The sequence below is a fragment of the Arvicola amphibius genome, chromosome 6 (genome assembly GCF_903992535.2).
Source record: "Arvicola amphibius chromosome 6, mArvAmp1.2, whole genome shotgun sequence".
Lineage (NCBI taxonomy): Eukaryota > Metazoa > Chordata > Mammalia > Rodentia > Cricetidae > Arvicola > Arvicola amphibius.
This window is the reverse complement of record NC_052052.2, coordinates 158000285-158011445: the sequence shown is the minus strand read 5'-3', so window position 1 is coordinate 158011445 and position 11161 is coordinate 158000285. Positions and strand designations below refer to the sequence as shown.

At 48.7% G+C, this 11161-nt stretch overlaps 3 protein-coding genes across 6 annotated transcripts; all 3 read left to right on the top strand.

Moving 5' to 3' along the window:
- Nucleotides 1-526: 526 nt before the first annotated feature.
- Nucleotides 527-1264, top strand: LOC119817709 (chromatin target of PRMT1 protein-like). Of its 2 annotated transcripts, XM_038335084.1 has the most exons (2): nt 527-923; nt 1071-1264. In XM_038335084.1, the coding sequence occupies exons 1-2, from the start codon at nt 527-529 to the stop codon at nt 1262-1264; spliced, it is 591 nt and encodes a 196-aa protein (XP_038191012.1). The 2 variants fall into 2 exon arrangements, with proteins under 2 accessions (XP_038191012.1, XP_038191010.1); XM_038335082.1 differs by having other exon boundaries at nt 527-1264.
- Nucleotides 1265-4198: 2934 nt separating this feature from the next.
- On the top strand, nt 4199-4936 carry LOC119817710 (chromatin target of PRMT1 protein-like). Of its 2 annotated transcripts, XM_038335086.1 has the most exons (2): nt 4199-4595; nt 4743-4936. In XM_038335086.1, exons 1-2 carry the CDS (start codon nt 4199-4201, stop codon nt 4934-4936), a joined length of 591 nt encoding a protein of 196 aa, XP_038191014.1. The 2 variants fall into 2 exon arrangements, with proteins under 2 accessions (XP_038191014.1, XP_038191013.1); XM_038335085.1 differs by having other exon boundaries at nt 4199-4936.
- Nucleotides 4937-7864: 2928 nt separating this feature from the next.
- LOC119817705 (chromatin target of PRMT1 protein-like) lies at nt 7865-8602 on the top strand. 2 transcript variants are annotated; one of them, XM_038335080.1, is made up of 2 exons: nt 7865-8261; nt 8403-8602. In XM_038335080.1, the coding sequence occupies exons 1-2, from the start codon at nt 7865-7867 to the stop codon at nt 8600-8602; spliced, it is 597 nt and encodes a 198-aa protein (XP_038191008.1). The 2 variants fall into 2 exon arrangements, with proteins under 2 accessions (XP_038191008.1, XP_038191007.1); XM_038335079.1 differs by having other exon boundaries at nt 7865-8602.
- The last annotated feature ends 2559 nt before the right edge of the window (nt 8603-11161 follow it).

The following is an 11161-nucleotide window of genomic DNA, read 5'->3' as shown; positions in this document are numbered from 1 at the left end:
CTGTTGAAGTAACTGTGAGACAAAGTGACTTTCAAATGTGTTTTACGAAGTGAAGATTACCTGAAGATCTGAGAGTAAAAGAGTCCCAGGGATCCGCCTCAATGAGCAGATTTGGAAACACACACCTTTAATCCTGGTTGCCACACCCTACCACACGCACGAATCCTATTGGTGGGTGCCTCTAGCCCCACCCCTAGAGAGGACTATAAGAAGGGGTCGAGACCTCTCTCAGACACAGTCTCTTTCTGAGCTTCCTGGAGGTAGCAAGCTTGAGTTGGCAGCACAGGCTGGCGCAGAGGAAAGGAAGGAAAGAGTAGGCCGGACAAGCAGAAAGGAATCGGCTGACTAGGTAGCCAAGCCACGGGGAGAGAGCTTCGCATCATACCCCCTTTTGGCAAGCGCCTAACCCAGCAGCCCAGCAAGTCAACCCAAGCGATCCTGGTCAGGTCCGGGTCATCCAACCCGCCCGCAGCAGCCGCGAAGAGGAGCCCTGGGGTCCATCTCCTTGGATCCTCGGGATCTGAAGATGGCCGCAGAGTTTGGGCCGAAAGTGGTGCTAAAAAGAACCACCAAGATGTCTCTAAATGAGCACTTTTCTAGGATGCTGGAGAACACACAGCCCATGACAGTGACTATTCGGGCTTCGCTGCGGGAGCGGCAGCGAGCCAGCGCCAGAAGCAGAAGAATGGTCCGGCAGATGGAGCACAGACCCTCCGTCCAGGCCCCAGTAAGACTTGAGCAGCGCCTGGGTAAGACGAGGAACATCCAGGCGCCTTTAGGCCGACCCAGAGGCCCCCCGGACAGGGGAGCAATTGGAGGACTAGGCCTACCCAAACACCAGAGAGGCTTTCCCCGAGGAGGAGGAAGACAACGTGGGGGCCGTGACACCAGAAGGCTGCCTAGGGGAGCGTGGTCGCTCCAAGGTCGAAGCCCGCTCCTCCGAGGTGAACAAGACTTAGCTGCCCCACCAATGGACTCAAGAAGAGGTGCTCTTCCAGGTCGCGGAGGTCCCGGGAGAGGGGGCCTAGGGCGTGCAGCAGCTATGGGTCGTGGTGGAAACAGGGGAAGAGGTCTGCCTGTGAAAGGTCGGGGAAGAGGGAACTTTGGAGGCCGTGGTCGAGGCAGAGGTGCCCTCCCTCGCCCCGTACCGACCAAGGAGCAGCTGGACAAAGAACTGGATGAGTACATGGCCAACGCTAAAGGACCCCTGGATTCTGAGTCGGATGTCGACATGGAACAGACAGACCCTGAAACCCATGACTGAAGCCTGCCCGCCCACCCCTTAGACTCTTGGAGAAGCCCCCACCTCTGTGCCTATGCCTATGGAGAAAGAGCCCTGAGCACACGTGAGGAGGACTCTGACTGAGGCCGGAAGGACTCACACAAACCATGGGTTGTGGACTCCCTTGCCAGCAATGGGTGGGTGCCTTTGGTCTGTTCCGTTTACCTTTCGAGACTGTGTGAAATAAACCCCCTTTTCTTTGATTCTGCCGAGTTTGTCTTGTTGTTTATCCAGGCGGCCGGACTTGGGTTTGAGCGGGAATGCGTTGGCCCTGTCAGGAGACCCTTCTTCCAGTCTCTGCCTCCCCTGCAGTATACGCTGATGCTTTAATATTCCTTCTGGTCACCTTTATGATCCCAGAGAAAGTTCCAGAAGGAGCCAGAGTTCTCGCCGATGGGTGCTCCCTGGGTTAGAGTTCCACATCTTCCTTAAAAAGCTGTCTGGACACAGCTAGAACTGCAGGTGTGTCTGCCATGTTGATGGTGAAGGAGGTCATTTGGAAACGTGGATATTGCTGCTGGATCAAGAATGGCTTACACACGGTGGCCACTTGGATTTGGTCATTGACATTGCTTAGGACGTCCTGAGTTGCATGTGTAGAATGTCCACCCAAAAATGAGATTTTTAGTTTAGGTTGGCTTTCTGTTTTGTCCAAGAGGCCTGTGCACATTTAGTGTAGGAGAAGCCCTTGTTTGATGTGGCTCAAGAGACAGGGGTGGGAGATGCTTTACAACCTAACTCTGGCAGCAAGTCATTTGCCACTGCTCCTGAAATGCAGTTACCTAGGTCCAGAACCAATCTTGGTTCAAGCTACATAACTTGCTTTTCCTTGAACTTCTTGAAGGTGTAATTCTAACAATAATTTGTCAGCTGTCATGTTTCGGTGGCATTCTTTTTTTATCTGGTTCTTTATAACAAACTGTTGTCTCATTCAAAGGAAACTATCAGCACCCAATCATCAGGAGAAAACTATGCACACCTTCTCCCTCCACCCAAAAATGGTTTATGGATGTTTGTTCCTGTATAATGTGTTAGTTACAATTTATTATGGATAATGGTTAGGAAAAATCTAAACCAAGGGTATTTGATGAGATCCAAGGTTTTTGTTTTGAAAAACCAAGCCTGGGCTTCCGTGGCAATCACTTTAATCCCGACACCTGGGGGGCAGAAGCAGGCTGCTCTTAATGAGTTCAAGGACATCCTGGTCTACAGAACCAGTTCTTAGACAGGCTCTACAGCTACTGAGAAACCCTGGATCGAAAACCCACAGTGGTCAAACAGAAGGAGAGAGAGAGAGATACAGAGAGAGACACCCACAGAGAGAGAGAGAGAGACGGAGAGAAGAGAGATAAAATGATAAGGAATAAGAAATATTATCAATCCTGTTTTTAACATGTATTTGTTTTAAATGTTTTGCATTCCTTTACTTTTATATATTGTATACAGAGCATGTATATTGATACGAACTTGAGATCAATTTTAGTAAAACATGCTCTACATACATTTCCAATCTCCCCCGAGGTATTGTACCTATACAGCTCATTAACAAAGTAATATACATTTCTAGACCTTGAGAATTATTATTATCGATTAACTGTTTAGAATAATAAAGAAAGATAGGTGAGTAGTTAATCCCCTGGTACAATCAAACTCATAGTCATACTAAGTGTGTTTTGAAGGTTTACCAAAGATATAATTTAGATGGATGGGTCTTGTTGACACACTTCAGAGATTGACAGAATATGGCAGTTACACTGTTTTAATGACCTAGGTTGTTGTTTTCTTCTGTGACAATGAGACACGTATGCTTCTTGCAGCAGCCGTCTACTTCAGAGAAGAGGATGGATACAGGAGACACACCACATGGAGTTACTGTCCCTGTGGCAAAAAGGAATCCACCGGGCGAGAAGACGCCCCTGTCTGGACAGGCGACACGACATCGTCCCAAAGACAAGCAGGACACAGGGTATCCTGCTTCACAGAAAAGCCTGTCACATACGCTAGGCCTGAAGGCTGGAGACGGATGCCCCGATGCTGCCCAGGAACTCGGTTTGGGTGACAGTCGTCCGGGCAGGCAGCTGTTTTCTGTCATTCCATGGTTTGCAAGTCGCCCGCCTGCACCTCCTGCTTACCTGGTTCCTGTTATTTCCTCTTTGAGTCTCTGAGGGAGTTGAGGATTTGATAGCTATAGTTCTATAGTTTGCAGACACAGAAAGCAAATTCTGATACAAAGTCAATCGGGGAGAAAACTTTGAACTCACCTAGATAGGATAGATGTGACATCTGTTCTCTGAATTTGTCAAAGGCAAATGGACTATGCGTTGTTGATGTATTTATTGCCTTGACTTATTGTATATATGCACACATTACTTAAAGCCTGCTCTTTTCTGTTACACGGAAAGGGGAAAACGTAGTGACTTTCAAACGTGTTTTACGAAGTGAAGATTACCTGAAGATCTGAGAGTAAAAGAGTCCCAGGGATCTGCCTCAATGAGCAGATTTGGAAACACACACCTTTAATCCTGGTTGCCACACCCTACGACACAGCACGAATCCTATTGGTGCGTGCCTCTAGCCCCACCCCTAGAAAGGACTATAAGAAGGGGTCCAGACCTCTCTCAGACACAGTCTCTTTCTGAGCTTCCTGGAGGTAGCAAGCTTGAGTTGGCAGCACAGGCTGGCGCAGAGGAAAGGAAGGAAAGAGTAGGCCGGACAAGCAGAAAGGAATCGGCGGACTAGGTAGCCAAGCCACGGGGAGAGAGCTTCGCATCATACCCCCTTTTGGCAAGCGCCTAACCCAGCAGCCCAGCAAGTCCACCCAAGCGATCCTGGTCAGGTCCGGGTCATCCAACCCGCCCGCAGCAGCCGCGAAGAGGAGCCCTGGGGTCCATCTCCTTGGATCCTCGGGATCTGAAGATGGCCGCACAGTTTGGGCCGAAAGTGGTGCTAAAAAGAACCACCAAGATGTCTCTAAATGAGCGCTTTTCTAGGATGCTGGAGAACACACAGCCCATGACAGTGACTATTCGGGCTTCCCTGCGGGAGCAGCAGCGAGCCAGCGCCAGAGGCAGAAGACTGGCTCGGCAGATGGAGAACAGACCCTCCTCCCAGGCCCCAGTAAGACTTGATCAGCGCCTGGGTAAGAGGAGGAACATCCAGGCGCCTTTAGGCCGACCCAGAGGCCCCCCGGACAGGGGAGCAATTGGAGGACTAGGCCTACCCAAACACCAGAGAGGCTTTCCCCGAGGAGGAGGAAGACAACGTGGGGGCCGTGACACCAGAAGGCTGCCTAGGGGCTCTTGGTCGCTCCAAGGTCGAAGCCCTCTCCTCCGAGGTGAACAAGACTTAGCTGCCCCACCAATGGACTCAAGAAGAGGTGCTCTTCCAGGTCGCGGAGGTCCCGGGAGAGGGGGCCTAGGGCGTGCAGCAGCTACGAGTCCTGGTGGAAACAGGGGAAGAGGTCTGCCTGTGAAAGGTCGGGGAAGAGGGAACTTTGGAGGCCGTGGTCGAGGCAGAGGTGCCCTCCCTCGCCCTATACTGACCAAGGAGCAGCTGGACAAAGAACTGGATGAGTACATGGCCAAAGCTAAAGGACCCCTGGATTCTGAGTCGGATGTCGACATGGAACAGACAGACCCTGAAACCCATGACTGAAGCCTGCCCGCCCACCCCTTAGACTCTTGGAGAAGCCCCCACCTCTGTGCCTATGCCTATGGAGAAAGAGCCCTGAGCACACGTGAGGAGGACTCTGACTGAGGCCGGAAGGACTCACACAAACCATGGGTTGTGGACTCCCTTGCCAGCAGTGGGTGGGTGCCTTTGGTCTGTTCCGTTTACCTTTCGAGACTGTGTGAAATAAACCCCCTTTTCTTTGATTCTGCCGAGTTTGTCTTGTTGTTTATCCAGGCGGCCGGACTTGGGTTTGAGCGGGAATGCGTTGGCCCTGTCAGGAGACCCTTCTTCCAGTCTCTGCCTCCCGTGCAGTATACGCTGATGCTTTAATATTCCTTCTGGTCACCTTTATGATCCCAGAGAAAGTTCCAGAAGGAGCCAGAGTTCTCGCCGATGGGTGCTCCCTGGGTTAGAGTTCCACATCTTCCTTAAAAAGCTGTCTGGGCACAGCTAGAACTGCAGGTATGTCTGCCATGTTGATGGTGAAGGAGGTCATTTGGAAACGTGGATATTGCTGCTGGATCAAGAATGGCTTACACACGGTGGCCACTTGGATTTGGTCATTGACATTGCTTAGGACGTCCTGAGTTGCATGGGTAGAATGTCCACCCGAAAATGAGATTTTTAGTTTAGGTTGGCTTTCTGTTTTGTCCAAGAGGCCTGTGCACATTTAGTGTAGGAGAAGCCCTTGTTTGATGTGGCTCAAGAGACAGAGGTGGGAGATGCTTTACAACCTACCTCTGGCAGTGAGTCATTTGCCGCTGCTCCTGAAATGCAGTTACCTAGGTCCAGAACCAATCTTGGTTCAAGCTACATAACTTGCTTTTCCTTGAACTTCTTGAAGGTGTAATTCTAACAATAATTTGTCAGCTGTCATGTTTCGGTGGCATTCTTTTTTTATCTGGTTCTTTATAACAAACTGTTGTCTCATTCAAAGGAAACTATCAGCACCCAATCATCAGGAGAAAACTATGCACACCTTCTCCCTCCACCCAAAAATGGTTTATGGATGTTTGTTCCTGTATAATGTGTTAGTTACAATTTATTATGGATAATGGTTAGGAAAAATCTAAACCAAGGGTATTTGATGAGATCCAAGGTTTTTGTTTTGAAAAACCAAGCCTGGGCTTCCGTGGCAATCACTTTAATCCCGACACCTGGGGGGCAGAAGCAGGCTGCTCTTAATGAGTTCAAGGACATCCTGGTCTACAAAACCAGTTCTCAGACAGGCTCTACAGCTACTGAGAAACCCTGGATCGAAAACCCACAGTGGTCAAACAGAAGGAGAGAGAGAGAGATACAGAGAGAGACACAGAGAGAGAGAGAGACGGAGAGAAGAGAGATAAAATGATAAGGAATAAGAAATATTATCAATCCTGTTTTTAACATGTATTTGTTTTAAATGTTTTGCATTCCTTTACTTTTATATATTGTATACAGAGTGTGTATATTGATACGAACTTGAGATCAATTTTAGTAAAACATGCTCTACATACATTTCCAATCTCCTCCGAGGTATTGTACCTATACAGCTCATTAACAAAGTAATATACATTTCTAGACCTTGAAAATTATTATTATCGATTAACTGTTTAGAATAATAAAGAAAGATAGGTGAGTAGTTAATCCCCTAGTACAATTGAACTCATAGTCATACTAAGTGTGTTTTGAAGGTTTACCAAAGATATAATTTAGATGGATGGGTCTTGTTGACACACTTCAGAGATCGACAGCATATGGCGGTTACACTCTTTTAATAACCTAGGTTGTTGTTTTCTTCTGTGACGATGAGACACGTCTGCTTCTTGCAGCAACCGTCTACTTCAGAGAAGAGGATGGACACAGGAGACACTCCACATGGAGTTTACTTTCTCTGTGGCAAAAAGGAATCCACCGGGCGAGAAGACGCCCCTGTCTGGACAGCCGACACAACGTCGTCCCAAAGACAAGCAGGACACAGGGTATCCTGCTTCACAGAAAAGCCTGTCACATACGCTAGGCCTGAAGGCTGGAGACAGATGCCCCGATGCTGCCCAGGAACTCGGTTTGGGTGACAGTCGTCCGGGCAGGCAGCTGTTTTCTGTCATTCCATGGTTTGCAAGTCGCCCGCCTGCACCTCCTGCTTACTCGGTTCCTGTTATTTCCTCTTTGAGTCTCTGAGGGAGTTGAGGATTTGATAGCTATAGTTCTATAGTTTGCAGACACAGAAAGCAAATTCTGATACAAAGTCAATCGGGGAGAAGACTTTGAACTCACCTAGATAGGATAGATGTGACATCTGTTCTCTGAATTTGTCAAAGGCAAATGGACTATGCGTTGTTGATGTATTTATTGCCTTGACTTATTGTATAGGCACCTATTACTTAAAGCCTGCTCTTGTCTGTTACACGGAAAGGGGAAAACGTAGTGACTTTCAAACGTGTTTTACGAAGTGAAGATTACCTGAAGATCTGAGAGTAAAAGAGTCCCAGGGATCCGCCTCAATGAGCAGATTTGGAAACACACACCTTTAATCCTGGTTGCCACACCCTACCACACGCACGAATCCTATTGGTGGGTGCCTCTAGCCCCACCCCTAGAGAGGACTATAAGAAGGGGTAGAGACCTCTCTCAGACACAGTCTCTTTCTGAGCTTCCTGGAGGTAGCAAGCTTGAGTTGGCAGCACAGGCTGGCACAGAGGAAAGGAAGGAAAGAGTAGGCCGGAGAAGCAGAAAGGAATCGGCTGACTAGGTAGCCAAGCCACGGGAAGAGAGCTTCGCATCATACCCCCTTTTGGCAAGCGCCTAACCCAGCAGCCCAGCAAGTCAACCCAAGCGATCCTGGTCAGGTCCGGGTCATCCAACCCGCCCGCAGGAGCAGCGAAGAGGAGCCCTGTGGGGTCCATCTCCTTGGATCCTCGGGATCTGAAGATGGCCGCAGAGTTTGGGCCGAAAGTGGTGCTAAAAAGAACCACCAAGATGTCTCTAAATGAGCGCTTTTCTAGGATGCTGGAGAACACACAGCCCATGACAGTGACTATTCGGGCTTCCCTGCGGGAGCAGCAGCGAGCCAACGCCAGAGGCAGAAGACTGGCTCGGCAGATGGAGCACAGACCCTCCGTCCAGGCCCCAGTAAGACCTGAGCAGCGCCTGGGTAGGACTAGGAACATCCAGGCGTCTTTAGGCCGACCCAGGGGACCCCCGGACAGGGGAGCAATTGGAGGACTAGGCCTACCCAAACACCAGAGAGGCTTTCCCCGAGGAGGAGGAAGACAACGTGGGGGCCGTGACACCAGAAGGCTGCCTAGGGGCTCGTGGTCGCTCCAAGGTCGAAGCCCTCTCCTCCGAGGTGAACAAGACTTAGCTGCCCCACTAATGGACTCAAGAAGAGGTGCTCTTCCAGGTCGCGGTGGTCCCGGGAGAGGGGGCCTAGGGCGTGCAGCAGCTACGGGTCGTGGTGGAAACGCAGGAAGAGGTCTGCCTGTGAAAGGTCGGGGAAGAGGGAACTTTGGAGGCCGTGGTCGAGGCAGAGGTGCCCTCCCTCGCCCCGTACCGACCAAGGAGCAGCTGGACAAAGAACTGGATGAGTACATGGCCAAAGCTAAAGGACCCCTGGATTCTGAGTCGGATGTCGACATGGAACAGACAGACCCTGAAACCCATGACTGAAGCCTGCCCGCCCACCCCTTAGACTCTTGGAGAAGCCCCCACCTCTGTGCCTATGGAGAAAGAGCCCTGAGCACACGTGAGGAGGACTCTGACTGAGGCCGGAAGGACTCACACAAACCATGGGTTGTGGACTCCCTTGCCAGCAGTGGGTGGGTGCCTTTGGTCTGTTCCGTTTACCTTTCGAGACTGTGTGAAATAAACCCCCTTTTCTTTGATTCTGCCGAGTTTGTCTTGTTGTTTATCCAGTCGGCCGGACTTGGGTTTGAGCGGGAATGCGTTGGCCCTGTCAGGAGACCCTTCTTCCAGTCTCTGCCTCCCGTGCAGTATACGCTGATGCTTTAATATTCCTTCTGGTCACCTTTATGATCCCAGAGAGAGTTCCAGAAGGAGCCAGAGTTCTCGCCGATGGGTGCTCCCTGGGTTAGAGTTCCACATCTTCCTTAAAAAGCTGTCTGGGCACAGCTAGAACTGCAGGTGTGTCTGCCATGTTGATGGTGAAGGAGGTCATTTGGAAACGTGGATATTGCTGCTGGATCAAGCCTTTAATCCCAGCACTCGGGAGGCAGAGGCAGGTGGATATCTGTGAGTTCGAGGCCAGCCTGGTCTACAAGAGGTAGTTCCAGGACAGGCTCTAAAAAAGCTGCAGAGAAACCCTGTCTCGAAAAACCAAAAAAAAAAAAAAGAATGGCTTACACACGGTGGCCACTTGGATTTGGTCATTGACATTGCTTAGGACGTGCTGAGTTGCATGTGTAGAATGTCCACCCGAAAATGAGATTTTCAGTTTAGGTTGGCTTTCTGTTTTGTCCAAGAGGCCTGTGCACATTTAGTGTAGGAGAAGCCCTTGTTTGATGTGGCTCAAGAGACAGGGGTGGGAGATGCTTTACAACCTAACTCTGGCAGCAAGTCATTTGCCGCTGCTCCTGAAATGCAGTTACCTAGGTCCAGAACCAATCTTGGTTCAAGCTACATAACTTGCTTTTCCTTGAACTTCTTGAAGGTGTAATTCTAACAATAATTTGTCAGCTGTCATGTTTCGGTGGCATTCTTTTTTTATCTGGTTCTTTATAACAAACTGTTGTCTCATTCAAAGGAAACTATCAGCACCCAATCATCAGGAGAAAACTATGCACACCTTCTCCCTCCACCCAAAAATGGTTTATGGATGTTTGTTCCTGTATAATGTGTTAGTTACAATTTATTATGGATAATGGTTAGGAAAAATCTAAACCAAGGGTATTTGATGAGATCCAAGGTTTTTGTTTTGAAAAACCAAGCCTGGGCTTCCGTGGCAATCACTTTAATCCCGACACCTGGGGGGCAGAAGCAGGCTGCTCTTAATGAGTTCAAGGACATCCTGGTCTACAGAACCAGTTCTTAGACAGGCTCTACAGCTACTGAGAAACCCTGGATCGAAAACCCACAGTGGTCAAACAGAAGGAGAGAGAGAGAGATACAGAGAGAGACACCCACAGAGAGAGAGAGAGAGACGGAGAGAAGAGAGATAAAATGATAAGGAATAAGAAATATTATCAATCCTGTTTTTAACATGTATTTGTTTTAAATGTTTTGCATTCCTTTACTTTTATATATTGTATACAGAGCATGTATATTGATACGAACTTGAGATCAATTTTAGTAAAACATGCTCTACATACATTTCCAATCTCCCCCGAGGTATTGTACCTATACAGCTCATTAACAAAGTAATATACATTTCTAGACCTTGAGAATTATTATTATCGATTAACTGTTTAGAATAATAAAGAAAGATAGGTGAGTAGTTAATCCCCTGGTACAATCAAACTCATAGTCATACTAAGTGTGTTTTGAAGGTTTACCAAAGATATAATTTAGATGGATGGGTCTTGTTGACACACTTCAGAGATCGACAGAATATGGCAGTTACACTGTTTTAATGACCTAGGTTGTTGTTTTCTTCTGTGACAATGAGACACGTATGCTTCTTGCAGCAGCCGTCTACTTCAGAGAAGAGGATGGATACAGGAGACACACCACATGGAGTTACTGTCCCTGTGGCAAAAAGGAATCCACCGGGCGAGAAGACGCCCCTGTCTGGACAGGCGACACGACATCGTCCCAAAGACAAGCAGGACACAGGGTATCCTGCTTCACAGAAAAGCCTGTCACATACGCTAGGCCTGAAGGCTGGAGACGGATGCCCCGATGCTGCCCAGGAACTCGGTTTGGGTGACAGTCGTCCGGGCAGGCAGCTGTTTTCTGTCATTCCATGGTTTGCAAGTCGCCCGCCTGCACCTCCTGCTTACCTGGTTCCTGTTATTTCCTCTTTGAGTCTCTGAGGGAGTTGAGGATTTGATAGCTATAGTTCTATAGTTTGCAGACACAGAAAGCAAATTCTGATACAAAGTCAATCGGGGAGAAAACTTTGAACTCACCTAGATAGGATAGATGTGACATCTGTTCTCTGAATTTGTCAAAGGCAAATGGACTATGCGTTGTTGATGTATTTATTGCCTTGACTTATTGTATATATGCACACATTACTTAAAGCCTGCTCTTTTCTGTTACACGGAAAGG

Excerpts from the sequence above, each read along its gene's own strand:
- LOC119817710 (XM_038335085.1), top strand. The coding sequence starts at position 4,199 with ATGGCCGCACAGTTTGGGCCGAAAGTGGTGCTAAAAAGAACCACCAAG.
- LOC119817705 (XM_038335079.1), top strand. The coding sequence starts at position 7,865 with ATGGCCGCAGAGTTTGGGCCGAAAGTGGTGCTAAAAAGAACCACCAAG.
- LOC119817709 (XM_038335082.1), top strand. The coding sequence starts at position 527 with ATGGCCGCAGAGTTTGGGCCGAAAGTGGTGCTAAAAAGAACCACCAAG.